The sequence below is a fragment of the Anguilla anguilla genome, chromosome 6 (assembly GCF_013347855.1).
Source record: "Anguilla anguilla isolate fAngAng1 chromosome 6, fAngAng1.pri, whole genome shotgun sequence".
Lineage (NCBI taxonomy): Eukaryota > Metazoa > Chordata > Actinopteri > Anguilliformes > Anguillidae > Anguilla > Anguilla anguilla.
This window is the reverse complement of record NC_049206.1, coordinates 25,627,330-25,649,743: the sequence shown is the minus strand read 5'-3', so window position 1 is coordinate 25,649,743 and position 22,414 is coordinate 25,627,330. Positions and strand designations below refer to the sequence as shown.

The 22,414-nt window shown below is 44.0% G+C and overlaps 1 protein-coding gene across 4 annotated transcripts in view; it reads right to left on the bottom strand.

The window, feature by feature from the left end:
• Nucleotides 1-22,414, bottom strand: part of LOC118230489 (nuclear factor 1 C-type-like) — a 92,880-nt gene that overhangs the window by 11,388 nt on the left and 59,078 nt on the right. For 3 of the 4 annotated variants that reach the window (XM_035423577.1, XM_035423576.1, XM_035423575.1), the window contains exons 3-10: nt 21,294-21,365; nt 19,932-20,006; nt 15,507-15,630; nt 15,168-15,292; nt 11,845-11,955; nt 9,816-10,000; nt 5,906-6,065; nt 3,955-4,040 (exon numbers count right to left, since the gene is read on the bottom strand). In XM_035423577.1, the coding sequence (XP_035279468.1) occupies nt 3,955-4,040; nt 5,906-6,065; nt 9,816-10,000; nt 11,845-11,955; nt 15,168-15,292; nt 15,507-15,630; nt 19,932-20,006; nt 21,294-21,365 (938 nt within the window). The remainder of the gene's footprint in view (nt 1-3,954; nt 4,041-5,905; nt 6,066-9,815; nt 10,001-11,844; nt 11,956-15,167; nt 15,293-15,506; nt 15,631-19,931; nt 20,007-21,293; nt 21,366-22,414) is intronic. The other variant, XM_035423578.1, reaches the window with a different exon arrangement.

Below are 22,414 nucleotides of genomic sequence, written 5' to 3'. Positions count from 1 at the left end.
GACGTGAAACAGAAGGACGAATGGGCAGTGGGGACACTTTGAAATGGAAATTCCCAACAGTCTGCAGAGCTTCATGTCTCAGGAATGAGACTCATACCACATGTCACACAAAAGCAAATGCACATGCATGCACTCACACACACGCACACACACACAGATGCAGTATATGCCTTCAGAATGTTTTTACCCCAGATTGATTATTTTTCCTTTCACTGTTCAGCAAAGTCAAATTAAAATACTGTATATTTGAAAGTGATTTTTTCCTCCTCTTATAGAAGCAACTCCCTTCAATGTCAAAGTAAAATAAAGCATTTAGAAGTTTTCCGAATATTAAATTAAAAATAAAAGCCTGAAAATGACTTAACTGATAAGTTTTCACCTTTACATTAACAACCTAAATTAGGCCAGGTGTATTTCATTTTCTGAGAGATCACATTCATTAACAAGGCCCATTTATGCTGATTTGAATCCACCGTCTGTAATGATACAGTTCACCATCTTCAACTGCATTATTGCAGAATAAATATAACAAACTCTGCTGATCAGACCAGCCATGCTATCATAAAGTCCAAGCAACTGCCCACAGAACTCTGAGATGAAGTTGTAAGGTGGCAAACACTGGAGACAAATATAAAAAAGATTGGCAAAGCTTTGACCCACCCAAGGATCACTCTCCATTGTTGCAAAATGGAAAAAGTTTTTGGCACAACCCAGGCACTACCATGATCAAGCCAAGTGGCCAGCTACAACCCCAACAGAGTCGCAAATCTCATTGGCCGAAATGGGAAAAACTATTGAGTACTTCGCAGATTTGGCTTCTTTGGACGAGTGGCTAGATGGAAGCTATTTCTGAGACAGGGCAACATTAACTCACACCTAACAAACCATGAGGCCTGAGGAGACTAAGAGTGAGCTCTTTGGCCTGAAAACAATGCGCTGTCTGGCACAAACCAAGCTCTGCCCATTGCCCAGGTAGCACCATCCCTACCATCACACATAGTGGTCGCAGAATCATGTCACGGGGTTGCTTTTCACCAAGAGGGACTGGGAAGCTTCCATCAAGGACAAGATGGACAGAACCAAATACAGGCAAAACCTTCAGGGGAACCTGTTTTCAGCCCCCCCAGAGATCTGCGTTTAGGGTGAAAATGTTCTAAGTTTACCTTTTTTTCCAATATAAAAGTAAGGGGCAAGAATTATACTCCAGGATATAATTAGGTTTCTAAACCAAAATTTAAAGTCTGGGGTATAATTATGCTTCTAATCCAGACTTGGTGGAAGGCCATCATTTTAATACAGACTTATTTTTTTCTTCCAAGCAAGAAATGCAAGACAACCAAAATGCATAATTTAAAGAGGACATAATTAGTGAATTAAAGTCTAGCTAATGATAAACTCTTTGAAATTTGTGAGAAACGTAAGTTCCAGCTACTGTTTGACCACATTTCCTTTCACAGTTTTTTTCACTCCTTCCTGCGATGTAATTTAAAAATGAAAAATGATCAATAAAGGACTAAACAGGTGTGGCGTGATGCCTAATCCTTTTATCCAGGCACACCCAAAGCTGCTATCCAGCTGCAAGAACACACAGAAATGCATGTACTATCCTCCCAAACACACACTGTCAAGATGCTGCTTCTTTTTACACTGCAGTCTACAAGTCGAGCTTGCACAGACATGAGTAGAAGTAACCTGCTTCATGTGCAGCTCGAGCAAGCAGACTGTGGATTCTCTATTGACCAGCAGTAGTCCCTGTTGAGCGATGAGACAGTGTAATAAAACCCCAAACCCCTCCCTCCCCTCCTTGGCAATGCTACAGCCAATCATGCTGCACCTTGCGACAATCCAAATTCAGCATCAGACCACTGGGCCAATCCACACACTGGAATAATGCTTTTAAAGGGCGAGCCACCCGACAGCCCTGGAGCTGGCTTCTTAAAGAAAAACAAAAATCAAAGCAGAAATAAACCTGTGTGAGCCCATTTCACAACGAAATGCGCAGATGATTACAAATGCTAGAGGAAAAAATGATTAAGCCAAACCGTATCATTTTTGTATCTTGCGTCTGCACCTTAAATTTTGGTTTTGTTTGAGAGTATCGCATTTGTATGTCAGGGCCTTGTTTCACGAAAGCAATTTTTGAGGATTTTCACTTGCAGAATCAATTTTTCCTTGCAAATATGGATTTTCCTCTGATGATGGAAACAGAAAAAATCTTTTCTGATCAAGCCCACCCTTTAGATAACTATGGAGATAAATCTTAGGTCAGTTATTAACAGGAGCATGGCCTTTTACCAGTCTAGCTTCAAGTGCCCCCTCAGAAAAAGTAGTAAACTAATGTGTATCTTTTAAGTGTAGGCTCCTTAAGTACATCACGTTTATTTTTAAAGTGTATATTGTCGTATATTTGAAGTACTTTAAAAAACTAATTCTGCCGATTTTAAGTATACCTGCTATATACTAGAATATGTATATAATTTATTATAACATCTGCATCATAAAGTGGTAGCCTATATTTTAAATAATTTAAAACCATTTACTTCTGGAAAGTAAAGCGAAAATACACTTTAAGTAGTCGACACTCTCTGGGATTTTTGTGCATAGAAAAGGTTACCGATAGTAAAAATATGAGTTGTATGTGATACAGACAGTTACAGACTAGGCTATTAGATGCTGGGATTAAATAACCTGGGAGCACACACAACAGCTACATTTGGAGCAACTGTTATTTGTGTCACCGCTTTGTCACAGGTGACATTACTGATGGATGGCTTTAGGTTTAATTTCAATATTACAAATAGCTAAATGCCCAATGTTACAACAAAATGTAGGCTATATTATGTGTACTGGGGAGACATAATAGTTCAAATAAAACAAATCATTAAAATGACAGTTATGTATTACAACATACGATACAAATCAAAATGAGGCAGACAAATGAGAACCATAGCCGATCTACTGATTGCTTACATGAACTGTCTTGCGACATGCGTTCATGAACCGAGCCCTTGGGCCACAAGTTTTTGTTTTGCATTTTCCGTCTGGGCTCAAAATACAGACATTAGACTCCTCTTCACATTTTCACAGTCCTGAAACAGTATCTCAATTAAATGTTTGGCTAATTGAAGGTTATTAATGTCTCTCCACCCTACATTATTTATAAGCACACAAATGGCCACACATGCACAGGAGACAAGAGCAAGCCAGATAAGCCGATCTCTGCTCTACACTGGCGCTCCTCATTGGTTAGCAGTCTGCCTGAAGAAGGGCGGGAGTCTGATGGGCTGTGATTATTTTGGTGTTTTGCTTTTATTTTCATCCTCTTACCCTCTCTATCTCCTGAAGCTGAAGTTTATCCAATGGTTACATCATGTCTGGTTTCCCCTGGCAACCAGACAGTCTTAGATGTGACTATCTGAACTAAATACTCAGTACAGACCATATGGTTGACGTCTTACAAGTGCCAATCAGACTATTGTTGTACATATGTATATTGTATGTTTGCATGTTTGTGTGCATTTAATGTATGAGTGTGTGCGTGCATACAGTATATGTGCGTGTGTGTGCATGCTTATGTGTGTGTGTGTCTGTGCTTATGTGTACATGTGTATGTGTGTGCGTGTGCATTTGCATGTCTGTGTGTGTGTCTGTGCTCACGTGTGTATGTATGTGTCTGTGCTTATGTGTGTGTGCATATGCATATGTGTCTGTGCTCGTGTGTGTGTATATGCATGTGTGTGTGTATGTGTGTGCGTGTGTGTATGTGCGTGAGTGTGTGTGTGTGTATGTTCCTGTGCTTATGTGTGTGTGCATATGCATATGTGTGTGTGCATGTCTGTGTCTATGCTCGTGTGTGTGTGTGCGTATGTGCCTGTGCTTATGTGTGCGTGCATATGCATATGTGTGTGCGTGTGTGTGCATGTGTGAAACAGAAAGGTAGATACTGATTCTTACCTGTGTCTGATAGAGTCCTCCAGGATCCCTCGGTCCGATGCCTACAAAGGGCCGGCTGGCAGGGGGTGTCCCGGGGGCTGAGTACGCTGGGAGGCAAACAGAGAGTGTCCCATAAAAACCCCACTCGCCACAAACACTCCTCACATCTAGAACCACACATAAACTCACCACAGTCTAAGCCCACCATACCTCAGCTCGACACTACTGGTACTAAACCCAACACAGTCTGAATTTACCACACCTAACCTCATCACAAATCTGAATTTACCACACCTAAACTCACCACAAATCAGAACCCACCACAACCTGAATTTACCACAGCTAAACTCACCACAATTCTGAATTTACCACACCTAAACTCACCACAAATCTAAACCCACCACAACCTGAATTTACTACAACCAAACTCACCGCAAATCTAAACCCACCACAACCTGAATTTACCACATCTAAACTCACCACAAATTTAAACCTGAATACAATCTGAATTTACCACATCTAAACTCACCATAATCTATACCCACCACAACCTGAATTTACCACATCTAAACTCACCACAAATCTGAACCCACCACTACCTGAATTTACCACAGTAAAAACTGACCACAATCTAAACCATGAATTTACCACAGCTAAACTCACCACAATCTAAGTTCACCACAATTTAGAATAACCACAATTGAAACTGCATAATCTGACCTCATCACACTCTAAACCCAACCCAGTCTGAACTCACCAAAGTCATGACATAGTCATCTAATCTCGTATGTTCCTGTCATTCCATTTCTCCCGGGATTCCCCACAGAGGTGGTGCTGTGGTGAGTCCTCTGAGCTAACGGAATCTGTACATCTCTCTGGGAGCATGCTGCGCTTTCTTCCTCGTTTACTAATTTCATTAGCAGGATTAACAAAGAGGGGGAGATGGAAACGGCTTCTTGCATTTCAGACTGGAGCTAAATCTCCACCTCTCCTGGAGAGAACATCGTTCTCCATACAGCTGCTGCACTGGTATGTTTTAACTGTGCAAATGAAAAGGCAGGAGTTAAATGCTGGGGGCCAAAGCTTCATGCGTGAACGCTAGTCATGAGAATTGAGGCACACGACATGATGGCGTCTCCCCATAAAATCTCCCCTTCGTCACCCCTCTCTTTCTCATTACCCACTCTCTACTGGTCTCAATCATCATCCTGCATAGCAAAGTACAACATGAGAACACATACCCTCCCACAGACTGACACAACTACACACACCCACACAAAACAGCTACACACACACACACTATAAACACAATATCTACACAGCTATAAACACAAACACAGCTGCACACATACCCATGCACACTTGGTTGCTGAAAAAACACACACACTTCCACACAGCTACACACACCCACACATGTCAACACAAGTTGCTTGAAGTCACGCACACCTGCACACACCCAATACACACATCCAAACAGACATAATTCCTTTAACCATATATGCACAACGGCAGTTTGGCACAGTGATTTCCATGTGACTTCCACGTAAGAACAAAGTGATGGTTCACAACCAGAGCACATACGTTTTGAGCCAACCATGATACCATGACTTCGGTCATAGCTTCTCACCGATTCACACTCTGGTCATGTCATGAACTGACAAAACATCAATTCAACTCGTGACAAACATTATTAACCAACCAGGCTCATCAATTTCATCCTATGTAAATAATAACAAAATTGAACACATATATAAGCAGTCAGCAGTATTAAATTACTGAGAAAAATTTGCTGAAAAATTCCATGTGATTGCGATGCCCATGATTTGACCATGATCTCCTGTATATCTCCCGTATATTCTGAAACCCGTTTCTTAGACCCTTCATATACCTCCCAATGGTGAAGTTTGGGAATGTGATGCGTTTGGGGGCCTTTGTACGACCATCTGGGCCATGATTGGGGGGGCTCACTTACTGGGTGATGTAGGAGAGTTGGCCCCTCCTTCTGAGGTGGTGGTGGTGGATTTGGAGTCAGGCGCCAGCGTCAAGCGGGGCAAGCTGGGGTGTGGCGGGGGCACCAGCATCTGGGAGGAGATGTAGTGGCTGGGTACCTTCACCTGACCGCTGCCATTCAGCTGAAAACCAAGAGAGAGGACCTTCACCTGACTGCTGCCAACCTTCACCTGACCGCTGTCCACCTTCACCTGACTGCTCCCATTCAGCTGAAAACCAAGAGAGAGGACCTTCACCTGACCGCTGCCGACCTTCACCTAACCGCTGTGCACCTTCACCTGACTGCTGCTGACCTTCACCTGACCGCTGCCGACCTTCACTTGACTGCTGCTGAACCTTGACATGACCGCTGCCAACCTTCACCTGACTGCTGCTGACCTTCACCTGACCGCTGCCGACCTTCTCCTGACCGCTGCTGAACCCTGACATGACCGCTGCCGACCTTCACCTGACCGCAGCCGACCTTCATCTGACCACTGCTGAACCCTGACATGACCGCTGCCGACCTTCACCTGACTGCTGCTGACCTTCACCTGACCGCTGTTGACCTTCTCCTGACCGCTGCTGAACCCTGACATGACCGCTGCCGACCTTCACCTGACTGCTGCTGACCTTCACCTGACCACTGCCATTCAGCTGAAAATCAAGAGAGAGGACCTTCACCTGACCGCTGCCGACCTTCACCTAACCGCTGTGCACCTTCACCTGACTGCTGCTGACCTTCACCTGACCGCTGCCGACCTTCACTTGACTGCTGCTGAACCTTGACATGACCGCTGCCAACCTTCACCTGACTGCTGCTGACCTTCACCTGACCGCTGCCGACCTTCTCCTGACCGCTGCTGAACCCTGACATGACCACTGCCGACCTTCACCTGACCGCAGCCGACCTTCATCTGACCACTGCTGAACCCTGACATTACCGCTGCCGACCTTCACCTGACTGCTGCTGACCTTCACCTGACCGCTGTTGACCTTCTCCTGACCACTGCTGAACCCTGACATGACCGCTGCCGACCTTCACCTGACTGCTGCTGACCTTCACCTGACCGCTGCTGACCTTCACCTGACCACTGCCATTCAGCTGAAAATCAAGAGAGAGGACCTTCACCTGACCACTGCCGAACTCTGACATGACCGCTGCCGACCTTCATTTGACCGCTGGCGAACCATTACATAACTGTAGGCGAACCCTGACATGACCACTGCTGACCTTCACCTGACCACTGCCGATCTTCACCTGACAGCTGCCGATCTTCACCTGACCGCTGCCGAAGTTAATCTGACAGCTAGACGAACCCTGACATGACCGCTGCCGACCTTCATCTGACCGCTGCCGATCCATTACGTGACCACTGCTCAACCCTGACCTGACCGCTTCACCTGGCTGCTGCCAAACTCTAACCTGCCCATTGCTGACCATCATCTGTCTGCTGCCGAACCATCACCCGCTGCCGAACGCTGACCTGGCGTGAAATAGAGCTCAACCCGAGATTGCACGGCGGCTGGCTTTCCCAACAACACACTAACAAAGGCACCTTGGCTTTTCAATTCATTTAAAAGGCACACTTTTGTACTTCCATATTTCTTCGAGACAGGCTGAAAATTTCATATCCAGTTCTTTATCTCTTCTGTGCGCCTTGAAAACAACTGTGAGGTAGCAACAAAATATAATTTGTTCTGCTGACTGATACAAACAAATAAATCAGCGAGCTCCGGCCCTGAGCATCCTGCTGGGCTGGCTGTCTGCCGGCTCACTGTGGTGGGAGATTGGGGGAAGCGCTGTGGGAGAACTGAGGCAGCGTCTGATGGATGTCCTTCCCCCATGCTCCGACTGTCGAGGGCAGGCCAGGGAAACCTCCGTTGGACTAATATAACACGGCCAAAGTGCCAGACCAAGTGAGGAGTCATTAATGTCACAGTTCCCTTCACGCGGACAAGCCAGCGAGCCTGCGCGTAGTTCCAGACAGAAAAGTTTAGGCATTTGTCCGAGTGTTGTCGTCGCGAGAGTTTGGGCGTTCGTCCGAGTGTTGTCATTTCGGGCTGATGACGGGGGCAGCTCTAGACCCATTCCTCACTGACAGCTAGAAAAACCTGCCCATTACTGCCGAGAAAAATGAAAACAAACTTTCAGAGCCTCAAAGGAATGGTGCGGGTTCACGCCAGCAATGCTCTGTGTTTTTAATGAAATGATGGAGAGGAATGGTGCAATGTACTGTGTAAATCTTTGGTGTTTCGCAGACTCAAGGATGTTCTGAAAGTCCTAATAGTGCCCGAGACGATCTTCAGGTGCTGCCTTAATGTCTGCAAGAAGCTCTGCAGAGCTTGTTCCTGTGTCTGAGACGGCGCTTGCGTGGTTGGTTTCAGGACCAGCCTGGGACTTCGGTCCTAACACTCTGAATGCAGCAAAGTATTTTCTCCCTACGCTCTACTGAGAAGATTCCTGAGTGAAACGAGTGCAGGGTTGCTCTCCAATAAGCCTCAGCATCGCAGTTTCCAAAGTAACAAGGAAGGAAGGAACACAGCTGTATCTAACACAGCTGTATCATAGTAATGGGCCTATCAGTGATGTTCAGATTTCTTCAGCTGTTGATGTTTCTGTGGAAGAAATTAGATGCAGTGCAGTACACACAATGCTTGTTTACTGCACGTAGACTTTGCCAGTGATCTTGGCTCTTAAGAGATTCCCCAGCTCATGCTTGGAAGAGGATTGCTAGCGCAGGACTGCTCTTTCTATTCATGCTCATCCACACACACACACACACACACGCGCGCGCATGCTCTCTCGCACACTCGCACGCACACACTCAAACACACCAAACACACTATGCAGACATACAGCTCTCAGACGCAAGCACCGACGCTCATTTGCGAACATGTACCCCCGCACAGAGGCACACATGCGAAGCCTTGCCGAACAGGTCACAGCAACCAGTCATTGCCAGGTGGGTTCACACTGGCAATGACCATGATAAAGCGTACCTTCTTTCCATGACACCAAAGCAATACTGCATTGCATTTCCCCTAGTAGAGTATCTGGCCACTCACAAATGCACAGTGCCAATTTGAGAAAGCCACATTTGTCCATGTTTCCGATCTCATTGTTGCTCATCTACAACAATGCTTTCTAGTGAGGCCAGCCCACTAGCTCTAAAAAGAGAATCAGCTCATGTCTTCATCATTTCTAATCACAGTGCGAACATTTGTTGTTGTTTCATCTACTTGCTGTGGTTGAGAGCATCAGAAAACTCATTAAGAACATCAAGGGATTTTCTCCCCTAGTTGTCATTAATCACTAATTATCACATATATCACCGCAACATCATATCCTCCTAAGACCTGGCAATTCATTTTTGTCCCCTGTAGGGGACATGAGTCTTAATCACAAGAACCATATATTCTATCATGATGAAACATATACTACAAGGGACTTTCAATAAAAACAAAATAAATCATATTTTAGAAAATGTATTCACAGAAACGTGTCTTGTTTTGTCATCCAAGACACTTGTATTTAAAATATAAAATTTTAAAACAAACTTTTTTCTGCCCGGTATCAGGAGGATATAAAATCGAAAATGGAAGGCAGTATTCATTTCCCCATAAGTTTCCAATCACTCGGCATTGCGTTGCGAAGGTTAAGGCAGCAATAAACACAAAAGACACCTCTGCTGTTGGGTCACAGAATTATGGTTGGCTCAAATTGTGCTCTGTTTGTGGGACAATCACACAAAAGCCAGGAGGGGGAGGATTCAGGAGCAGCTCCTTATCTAGCATGGCCTCCTGGCCCAAAGCACTGGTGACAAGTCAGCCAGGGTTTAACAGTGCAGTACTGCGGCCTACAGCCAGGGGGAGCTGGTGCTCATACTCACCGGGCCGGGCTGCTGGCTGGAGGGGTCGCAGGCCAGGGAGACCAGGTCCTTCAGCGGGTCCTGGGAGCTGAGGTGCGGAGGGTAGCGGATGGCGGTGTGGGGGAAGTAGGAGGCGGCCGACTGGGGCAGGATGGAGGTGGTGGGGAAGTGCAAAGACGAAGAAGGGTGTGGAGTCCTGGAGATGCCTGCATTGGATGGGAGGGAGAGTCACCATTACACACTTACTGATACTCTGCAGTCTGACCATACAAAACATTGTACAACCTGCACGCATTGAAACCATCATATAGAAAAAGTGGACTGTAGGTAACTACAGGGAATTCTGTCATAAGCAGTATGACCTCATTTTAACAGAAAGGGTAGACTGCATTCTTCATGGTATGCTTAAGTGTAGTTAAGACGTGCGCTCTCTGATCATCCGTGAAATGCATTATTTAAAATCTACTACTTTACGTTTGCTTGCAAAAATGACCGTTGCTAAGCCATGCTATTTACTGCAATATGTCTCTATTGATGTCCTAATTTAGCTGACACATGCTAATGCACAACCTTTTTAATCCACTCATTTTAATGGCTGCTTTACTGAGCGTGCAGAAGCTCCCTCGCGCTCGTACATTATTCTTCATTCTCTTCACAATCATCAGTTAAAAATGTACTGTGGCTGCCTTTTACGCATGGCCCTGTAAAAGCTAGAACACACTCACAGAGGAGGAACTCCTCATTTCTTGGATTGAGCTGCCATTGATCATAAAGGAGAATGTGACAAGAAACAGATCTCTTGAACCCTGAACAGAAAAGCTTGCATTTGAAAGTGGGTGAAATACACAGTGAGAGTGTGTAGCATACTGCGGGTACTGAACACTTCATCACTTGCATCGACAGTGAAATGCCTGTGTATTGGACAGTGCGAGTCCTGAAGAGTGTGAATATACAGTGAACACGATGTACATCATACAGCATGTGTACTGAACAGTGTACATATCCAGTTAGCGGTTTGCATATCATACAATGTCTATTGGATGTATATGCAGTCACAGTAACAGTACAGTATGTGTGTCAATCATTGTGTGTACTTAACAGTGTCAATGTACCGAGAAAAGTTTGCGTATTGTATAGTGTGTGTACCGAACATATATAGTAAATAGTAATGTCAGAGTAAACTATCACCACTACAAAGAGAGTACGTAAAGATTTTATCTTTGAGAGATAGGAAAAAAAATCAAACTCGACAGATCTGAAGAAATCCACAGGTGTTTCGGTCAATCTTCCCACTGTGCGAAGACAACTCAATGCTATGTGTCTGAAAGGATGTGTAGCTGTAAAAAAGCCACTACTGAGAAATGGAAACAAACAAAAGAGAAGCAAATTTACACTAGTGCACCGAAACAGGACAAAGGTTTTATGGACTGATGAGTCTAAATTTGATATTTTTGGAAGTAAGAGAAGGCAGTATGTATGCCATCCTACAGCAAAATAATGACCCCAATCACACTGCTAAGAAGATCAAGTCAATGGCGTTCTCAGAACAGTGGACTGGCCACACCAGAGTCCAGACCTCAACATCATTGAATGTGTTTTACTTGGATCAAGAGAAGCAGAAAATACAACTTCTAAGACTGAACTTTGGAGGTGTTCACAAGAAGCATGGAAAAATATCCCAGCAGATCCCTTCAAAAACCTCAAAGCAAGTCTCCCAGAAAAGGAAGCTGTAATAAAGTATGGGCACACTAATTCTGAAAGATTTCATATTTTACATAGTTTTGTGTTGTAAAAGTTTTGTGTGAAATATATATGTTTGCTGCACTATTTTCTAACACGGAAAAATAAAGAACTTGCACTTAATGGTTGTTTTCACTGAAAAGCAAATAAGGGTGAAGGGTAAAGCATGGTCTCTTTCTCTCTCTCTCGCTCTCTCTCTCTATATATATATATATATGTAGTGAGATAGACAGAGAGAGTTGTATATATACAATGTGTGTATACAATGACAGTGTCTAGATAGATAATATACACAGATGAGAGGGCTCACCGCTGTGGACTGCGATGACCGGCCGGTGGTGCTGTGTGAAACTGAGGCGGGGTGAGCTGTCCTGGGGGGAGGGGCTGTCCATCTCGGTCTTCTTCACTGTGGGAGAGATCCCTGGGCAGAGAGGGGGTGTGGGGGGACAGGGGCGTTACCCACACAGAACCACCGCTGCACCACTTCAAACCTACAGTACATTCATAAACCTCAGGTGCATTTATGACAATCATAAACTGTGCTGCTTGTGCTGCTTTTACGAGACCTGGTATACTGCATAGCTAGCTCCTCTGTGTATGAATATTTACTTCTTCAGATCTCTCTGTTTGCAGAATAAAACATTCAAGTGGGTACATTGTAAAAAATTACACCTAAATTGCATAATTGAAATTAGAAAAACAAATATAAATATGTTAATAAAATGTTTATGTCTTTTTATATAATTTTCTACTATAACATTAATATTTTTTATCAATATCAATATCTTTTAATCAACTATATCAATAAATTACAACATATAATTATTTTTGAAATTGTACATTTACATGTGTTCAAGAAAATCAAATCATGGATATAAAATGCTGGTGAATGGAACTGCAGTATAGATATGTGGCCACTAGGGGGGCTAGGAAAGACAATGTCAGCATTTCAGCAGCAGAGGAACAGCAGAACAGGAAGTGCAGATGAGGTGCTGTCAGGACAAGTGTGAAATACTTGCACTCTTTTTTAGTGCCTAACATTATGAGAACTAATGAACAGAGTATCTGTCATCGACCATGATAGCAAAATTCAGACACATACAGGCATGCAGACGGTCAGATGTCCTCATTATCCACAAGCTGTTCTTATTGCAGGCAGGACTTTGAGTATCACTGTGTTTAACTGCACAAAAGATAACATTTCTTTACTTATATGAAGACAGTGCTGTCGAGAGTAACAGAGCCACACAGAGGCCTCTCCTACAGAGGTGCTGCAGGCTAGCTAACAGCCCCGACTGCTTTCCTATCTACTGTAATACAAGCCCTATGACACACACATACACACGCACACACACACCCATTCACTTTACTTAGGGACAGTCACGCTGACCCCTCAGCTTCGTCCAGCTCCCTCGGTGGGACTGAAAAGCAGCAGGGCCTGACAGAGAGTGCCTGCTGCTCCCACAGCCAGCGGCACAGTGCTGAAGTAACGTGCAGCTGTCACAACACTGCCCTCTGCGTCCCAGCATGCTGTCACAGGCTAGAACACTGGCAGCTCCTTCCCCCTCCCCCCCCCCACTTGCTCCCTCCCCTGGTCCCAGCAATCAGCTGATGAGCTCGTTACAGAGGAGCTCGTTAAGGCCGTCTGGAGTCTCGGACCAGGCTGAATCCTCTGACCTCTCCTGTTCCGGGGTTAGCACGTGAAAAGGGCCACAAGTTGGGGGAGCCTCCTCTGCCCCTTCTGCGGACACACGCGCATTCACCTCCCTCACCCCGACCTGCTGCAGCCACCCCAAACGTGGCGAGCACGTTTCCCCTCCACCCCGCTAACCAACCCACGGGTAAATCGCAGGCCCCTGTGGTAAATTACAGGAAAATCACACCCATATGACTCATCAGTCAGGTCACAATAAGCCCTTTCACGCTATCCTTGCTGTCCTCTGACCGAGTGCATATCCAGTCAAATGCAACAACTGCACCCTCCGGAATTCACAGGAAACCCATCCAGAAAACAACACTTCCTACAATAAAATGCTGAACTGTACGCTATTACGATGCGCGATAGTTTCCAGCTAAACATTTCCAGTTAAAATACAATGGATAAATGCATGCTTCCTCAAAGAACAACTTAGGAACAACCAGGGTAGCTGAAAGGCTATCTGAAATACGAATAGCTCAAGATGCAAAAAAGTAATCATAAACTTTTATTTTCAATATTGCAGTAAACAAAAGGACAGGTAAAAAGAGGTTAAAAGCATTTAAATAATGAAGAACCTGATCCTTATAACAGTAAGAATATTGCCTTTATTCAAAACAATTGTTTTGTAGACAGCTTCACCAGAGCAGAGGTTACAAACAAGCATTAGGCTTCACCAGTTTAAATGTTTCATGGTTTCAACGCAACCGATTGATGAGACTCTCAATTGATGAAGCTGTATATGGCTAAGAAATGAACACTTAGAAAATAGTAAATAATAGAACGTGTGCACGTAAGCTATTTACACTGTTCTTTTAAATTCTTTTAAGTTCATGTTCACACGTGTTAATGGCCAAGGAATGCGCATGTAAAATATATTTCTGTACATTCACTTGGTCTTCTGTTTGCATAGAGGGGAAGTAGCTGCCCTCACATTTTCAAGAATGTTTTCACTGTATTTTCATTTGAATACATGTGTATTCGATCACCAGTACGTGCATTCACACCTGCTTTTAGCATCGCGGTTAAGCCAAAAATGGAAGAAAAGCAGGAATGAAATGTTCAGAGAGCAGAAAAATGGCAACGCTTCAACACGCTGTTAATTGTGATTACAGCTCAAGGCGAAAAGAACTCCACAGAGTCGTGCTGTAAATCTTCCTTCAGGGACGCATAGAGAGCTGCCTTTTTTGCAGACTTTCACAAAAGCAAGGGCTCATGAATTAATTACGACTCTGCTCTCAATTTAGGGAACATAATGCCAAGCAAAACACTCACATTCTCCACAAAGGGCCTATTCTCAGCCGCAGCAGTGCGTAGCATGATTTTAGTCATAGTTACACACTGCCCTTTGATTTATTTTTCTTTCCTTCTCACGACACTCCCACATATTTCTTGGAGTACACTGACAGCAAGGGACAATAAAGGTGTTGCATAAGTTTTGGTAAACATGTTGCCAGTCCTGTAATGTAATGTAATGTCCTTGTGTGTAAGAGTGATAAAAACATGGACTTTCATCTGGTTGCTGTTTTATTTATATTTATAAAAAATTGATTGATTGCTGGATCTAGAAAAGTGAACTATATCTTATAGTATATTACTAAAAAAGGATGTACGTATGTCATCATTATCACCACCACCAGCACCATCATAACCATCATCATCATCATCATGTGAATGGTGTGGTAAGTGCCATAGTGTCAAGCACAGGTGTAAATGCTGCTATGATGTCAAGCACAGGTATGAATAGTGCTATGGTGTTAAGCACAGTTGTGAATGGTGCTATGGTGTTCAGCAAAGGTGTGAATGGTGATATGTTGTTAAGCACAGGTATGAATGGGGCTATGGTGTTAAGCACAGGTGTAAAAAGTTTAACAGTGTTAAGCACCACTCGCCACCCATAGGCACGTGTGACATGTGCAGGTCTGAAAGGAGCTCACCTCCTTCCATGTCCTCCTGCCAGTTTCGGGAACTGCTGCCAGGCGAACTGGGCGAGGGGTAGTACTCGCCCCCTGGGCTGGTGTCCACGTCCTCTTCCATCGATCCCGACTTGTGCCTCTTGCTCCTGTGTGAGAGAGAGGAGGAGGAGGTGAGGGGAGGAGAAAGAGTAAACATGTATGTATGTGAGAGAGTGGACATGTGTGTGTCTGTGGGCATTGTGCGTGCGTAGTATCAAAGTGTATATGCATGTGTGTGTGTTTGTGCATTCATGTGCATGTGTGTGTGGGTGTATCTGTGCGTTTACAGCGTGTGAGACATTGCGGCGGTATGGGACTCACCCGCTAGAGGAGGTGCTGGGCAGGGTTCTCCTCATTCCTGCCCCTGGGGGGTTGAGTTCGTAGGCCAGGTGTCCCTGTAACTCCCCCAGAGAGAAGTTAGGCCCTGTGCCTGTCACCACTGGAGCTGTAAAGAGATAATATGGGGCAAATGAAAACACACATGATCCTCAAACAATACACATGTGAATAACCTGGTGTTGGAACCAGGTGTTAGGATCAGACGAGACAAAAATTTAGCTTTAAAATTACATACACTAGCATGGGTTTTAGTACTAGAAGAAGGATGCTTGTGTTGAAAAGCATGTCATACCTGTGGTGAAATATGCTGGTGGCTCTTTAATTAAGGTCAATGTCAGTGGAATCATGAACTCCAGCAAGTGCCAAGATGTTTTGGCCAAAAAAATGGTATCCCCCAAAAACCTCAAAGATTGCTGTGATTCCAAGCATAACTCAAAATCGAGAAATTGTTAAGTGACCACAAAATTACTGTTTTGCAATGGTCATCTCAGCCTCCAGACTCGAACGTGATTGAAAACGTGTGGTTTGAATTGAACAGAGCTGTCTACAAGCCCAAACCAAAGGGTCTGAAGTTTATTTTTGCAAGATTCTTTAAGGAGGAAAGCTAAAATCCCCCCAATCTGTTCACCAGTCACAGAGAACACTGTAAAAATCAAATCACTCAGTAGTGTTATCCTTAATGCAGGATGATGCAAAGTAATGAAAGGTGTAATACTACTGAGTCAGCATGGACCACTGTTCTCAAGGAATCTTCCCAGCACATCGTGGAATCCATGCCATAAAGAATTCATGCTATTCTGGAAGCAAAAGAGGGTCCTATCCTGTACTAAGGCTGAGTTTATACATTCCCTGCTGTAGTGCTTCCATACAATGCTCAGCCAGTTGTCTCTTTCATGCTTTATGTGCCTCTGACTGAGAGTTGAGGCAGCCTGACTGCAGTGGGCAGGGATGTCTAGTGGCCATGGAGGGTGAGAATAAAGCCAATGTGCTGCCACAGGTACGGTTTTTAATATAGAAGGGATATCAGGCCAGAAGCCTGGGATATCCCTCTCCTGCCTGCTCTGGGATGTTAGCAAAGACAGCAGATCATGCTCAGACAGTCTACTCCGTTCAGCTCGTGGGAATCTAAGCTCCATTAAAGCTATCAGGAAGCTCATGTTTACCAGCCTGCATTCCTGTTAGGAGACATGTGGCAATTACCCTACTTTCTGTTTTGATTGAAACCAGGAGTGACAGAACAGCTGCGGGTTACACCTAATTTGTTCATCATATTAATTAGCGAAATCCCAACAGAACTTTTGAAGCCTTATGTGTACAATATAAAAACACAAGGACTGGTAATTGTGGAAAAACTGGCTCAAGAACGTGCCCTTACACGCTTTCTAAAGAAAAAAGTTCTGAAAAATATTTATTTGATAGGAAATCAATTATAAGCGTAAATAAGTGCAGATGCGCAAAGGTAGCCCCATTAATAGAAGGTAACTCTGTTAATTGACAGCCTCTGGTGTGGTATGATTAGGGCTTCTCTGGGAGAACCTGTCATTTAGAGTCTGAATTGCTGTGGGACTGTGTTAATTTAGCACTAAATGATGGTCAGTTAGACACGTTCACACACACATACATGCCCATACACATACACAAAATACTTTTACTTGAGACACAGTTAACATATACAACAATGGGCTTAATGGGTCAGCGATGTCTTTATATTTCATATCAACTTGCACCAGAGCCAGGATCTCCCTCTGAGTCACACAGTAGTTCCTTTCTGGATGACACCATTCGTGATGGACATATGCCACTAATCTCTCTTCCTCTGCTCCCTCTTGTGAGACCATAGCACCTATTCCCACAGTGCGTGCCTCTGTGCCCACGATGAACCACTGCAGGGGGGTCAGGTGAGCCAGTAAAAGTGCCTGGGCCAGGGCACTCCATGGCCTGGCTAAGGCTGCAGCACTGGTGTTCCCTGGGTGAGGGGCCTTGGGACAGCCGCAATGACCCTGACAAACTCTTACAGCAGGAGGCAGGCCCCAGGAAACGAAGCTCAGCAATGTCCTTTGAGGTCGGCCAGTACCACACTCTAGCCACTTTCTCTGGGTTTGTGGTCACTGTGGCCCCACATCACACGGCCCAGGAACTTGGCCTCTCTCTGCAACAAGTGGCATTTCTTTAGGTTGAGACAAAGTCCTGCTCAGCAAATTACAGTGAGCGCCTCTCTGAGATTTTGAAAAGCTCTGCTGTAATCAGGCGTATGAACATGGAGGTCATCTAAGTAAACCACACGCTTGCCCTGGGGGGCTGAGGTCAGCACTCTCTCCATTAGGCGCTCAAATGTAGCAGAGACATTAAGCGTCCAAAGGGCATCACTGTAAGCTGCCAGGGCCCGTGCCCTTGCAGTTTCGCCCTCTAGTGTCAACTTAAACCTGCTAATAGCCAGTGTCCGAAGAACCACAGTGAACTAGCGATATAATCCAAAGAATCATCAATACAGGGATGGGAGCAGGATTGCTTAAGGGTCACAGCATTCAGCCACCTGTAGCCAATGCAGAACCGCCATGCAGTATCCTTCTTTCAGAGACAGCAAGGGTGGCCCATGGACTATTGGAGGGTTCAAGGAATGTGGGTGCCATCTCCTTTACCGTCTCCTCAGCTGTCTCCCTTTTTGCCAGAGCAAGCCAATGGGGGCATAAGCCAGTTGGGGCAGTGGAACCAGTGTCTGTGGTATGTTGAACTGTTGTCAAAAATATCAGCCGGCAACTCTATAACCTGCAATTACTGAGGAGGATCCGAACAATTGTTGCTGCATTGTCAGAGCTCCTGTATTGCCTGTACTGCCTGTTGAGTCTCTGCTGACAGCCTCTGCATGCTGTCTGTTTCTGGAGAAGGGTGGTCATCACTATCCAATGCACTGGGCCTTCCACCAGGTGCTGATGATGTGGACATCCCATCAACTGACCACTGGAACCTGTGGCAATGGGCATGTCAAGCCTGACTCCTCTCCTTCCCTTGCTGCAGATGTACTAGACTGTCACCCAGACAAGGTACAGCATGTTTTATGCCAATGCACACCCCCGTCTGTAAGATTTGCCGGAGAGAGGAGGACGCCATTTAACCTCTTCCCCACACCCAGCATCTGAGCGGGGGCTGTAGTCTCACACCAGGATAGGCCCTTGCAGCGTTGCACCCATCAGGACGAGCCACCAAGGCATGACGCTCTGTTCCTGGGGCCTGAGGTGCAAAATCTTGTGTGGTGCTAGCTAGGGCGGTCAGGGGAGGGAAATCGCTCGGTCCCTCAAGCTTTTCAGTGGTGCTGAACATTGAGCCCCTGGAGAAACTCTTCAACCTCATCTTCTGCAGCTAATGTTAAGAGGCAGATCAAAGAGGCAGCACTGCATTCAGTCAAACCACAAGGGAAATGGAGGTCATCCACCAACCCCAATCATAGTATCACGCCCATAAGGCAAAAGGACACCAAGTAAACAAATCATTTCGTGCAACATTTGCAGACATCACAAAACCAACAACATGAAAGAAAGAAACTACAAAACATGCCTAGGGTAGTTCGCACTGTGGTATAATTTTCTTTAATAACAGCACCAGACCATTACTACAATAGGCATACAGAAAATAACAAAGTATAAAGGAATAACAAGGAAAAATAAAGAAATCAGCTGCTTAGTTTTCTGGATCAGAGAATAGCTTATTGTGAGTGATCACTTGATAAGCAATATTTACTGAACAGCTTGTCTGCAATTAATGCCTTAAGTGGTTTATGTACTGGAGCCTCTCCCATAATCCCCATGTTTGAATTATCCAGTAAGATGATAACTGTACTAGTTACTGACAGATCTTATGCAAATCAGCATGTATGCGATGGGATTCCAGTCACTCCCTGCTTAGCAAACAGTCACTGAATACATCATTGCGCAAAGTCGTGTAGTTCAGAATTTTGCAGTAACAGACTAAAAAGCAGAGAGTACAGTTCACTACCCATTTTTCTCCTGGCACTCATAATGCTAATGACTCCAATTTGCATGCACACAAGCCCAGCTTTAGACAGCTTTCATTATTGAGAAACGATGCCCTTGAGTGGCAAATGTGCAGAAATGTAAAGAAAATGGCAGCACTCGGTTTTACAAACCCCATAGTACATGCACAAACAGCAAACACACAAAGAAACAAATTACACACACAAGCTCACACAGTAAAACACATACAAACAGTGGACAATTAATAATCGCACGGAGGAGCACATGCAGTTTACTGATTTATATAAGCTATTATTTTATTGTTCTTTTTGAATATCTTCAGCTGCCAGACTGACAGCGTCTGATTGATTATTAATTGGATCACATAAGCCATTGAAATAGTTTTTGAAGCTGAACAAAGCAAAAAGGGTGGACTTACTTCTGGAGACTTGCACTAGCTCTGTTACATTAAAAACTCCTGACGTGATGAAGCTTTCCTGAAAATCAGGACCATCTGTGAAAGTCAGAGACAGTTCATTGTTGTGGCATCAAAACACAATTCCGTATCACATTCCACCATTGATTTGTCACAGTGGCAGGTTTAACAGTGCATCCCTTATAACAGTCCATTCTAGAAATGCACACAGCAGTATACAGTATATACACTAAAACAGCGCTTACAGTTTTTCTCAATCGATCAGGCACATGTCTACAAACTATGGTCCATGTATTGTTTCATTTGAGATAATATCTTTACAAAAACTGAATATTGGTGTCAAAATTGTACACTTTCAGCTTCATCCACACAGGAATAAGGGCAAAATCTCTGATGTTAATCAGAATGAGCAGAAATGCCCTTTTTTACTGAATATGATGAACCAATTTTTATGCTAGAATTTGGTTCATGACAATTTTGGTAATAGTAAATCATATTTGACATTTTTATGTTTCTCTATTTCCAATACAGTAACAGTAGGTACAGGTAATACTGTACTATTGAGCATTGGTGATTTACAAATGAAATTGCATTCAGAACTGCTTCAAAATAAACAACCAAAAGCATGTACCGACAACTTTATTCAATATCGATCCTTTCATTTCTAGGAGGCCAGAGTATTTCATTAACCTCAGAGTCCAGGTTCTCTCTGGCCATCACAGAGGGGGAAATCGGTGTGTATGTTGAATCCATCTCTGGCATGCATCTGCTATGTCTTCAGTTTTGCCAAAATAAGATTTCAGTTCAGACTGCTCTGTTAACTGTCAAACTGCAGAAATGTGCCAAATTGATGGAGAAATAATTTATATCCTTCCATTTTCATAATTCCTTATTCAGTCAAATACATTTACATGTAAGAGATATAAATTTGAGAAGAGTTTTACTGAGACATTCCTTAAAGTGCAGAACACCCATTTAATGCTTCGAGAGTGCATTTTGCAAAAAGTTTGCAAGCTGTCTGTGGAGAGAAACAAGGACTAGCAGATGATCCTAAAAGTATTATTCACCATACTTTAGACACTTTGCAGGGAGTGTAAGTATTAATGGGTGCTCATTTGATGTGCTTTCCAGCACTTTAGCAAGAGCTGCTCTGTGCATGATAGCGTTCACAAACACAGCTAGCTGCACTGTGCTTTCTGCATTCAAATGGTGAGGTACTGCTCTGCATATTGAATAAAAGTCTATTAGACAATCTATGGCTGCTTCGATAAAGACATTTAAAGAAGGGCTGGGGGGTTAGGGTTGGGCCCATTGGAGATACAGTAGCTCAGTATGTGAGTGTATGAAAGAGGTGTTCTATATTACCCATGGTAGCAGCTCTGCTGTCCTCCTGGTCTGAGCCAATACCGGTATGAGGGCTGCTGCTCTGCTCTGACTCTGAGAGAGAGAGAGAGGGAGAGAGAGGGAGAGGGAGGGAGGGAGGGAGAGAGTATTTACTTGACAATGAAATTAGTCTTTATGCAGATGATCAGGTTCTGCAGTGTATATCACCGATTATTCTTGACAAAATATTTTATTTTTATTAGGAACTATCTCCTATGCTGCATGCAGTTTGATACTGAAACTGATGTTTGTGTTCAGAATTATGAATAAGACAGTCAACGTTTTTATATTTACAGCCTCTGGAAACACTGCACTGCTGTACAAGCTTCTTTGGATTTACATGAAGTACATTTTAAACATAAGAAACTCATAAATACCTAAAATATCTTTAATTGACCATACAATCTGTCTGGGCCACTTGAGAACAGAAACCGAACCCCCAGAAAGTAAACTATTCCAATACGGTGTAACTTTGGATGATGGTGAAGCTTTCTCCTCTTGCCAGGATGCCACTGTGTTCGCAGTGTATTTCTCAATGACGGGATAGTCCACAAAAGGAATGCAATGCTTTTGTGCCCACTAAACCATCACGGGTACCAGAAAAAAAGATATACCGTTTACAAAGCACTAACAATGGACCAGAAGGTGTATGAACTGCACTACCAAGACAATTGTGACCGTAGTTATGCACATTTAAATTGTGTACATAAATTTTGGCACCAGAATGGCTAATTTTATTGTAAATGGAGCTGAATAGTGGATGTGTCTGATACACAAAGATCAAAATGACCACTCACAATAAGCATGGATTTTATTTAGATGACATAAAACCTGGTAATGAGGCGATATCTATTTAAAAGCCATGCAATGCATACATTTGTCAGTGACCGTGGCAGATCTCATAGTTGCAAGAATAAGAAAATGCTAACATGTTAGGAGGAGGTGGGAAAAATCTATTTCGCTCTCACTCGTTTCTCCAAACTTGCATACTGCACCTTTAAGTGGGCTATTTTATTACATGGAGACAAATTCTTCGACCAAGCTTACTCCCATTTTCCCTTCAACCAAGTCACTAATACAGTAAATCACTCATTCAGTAAATC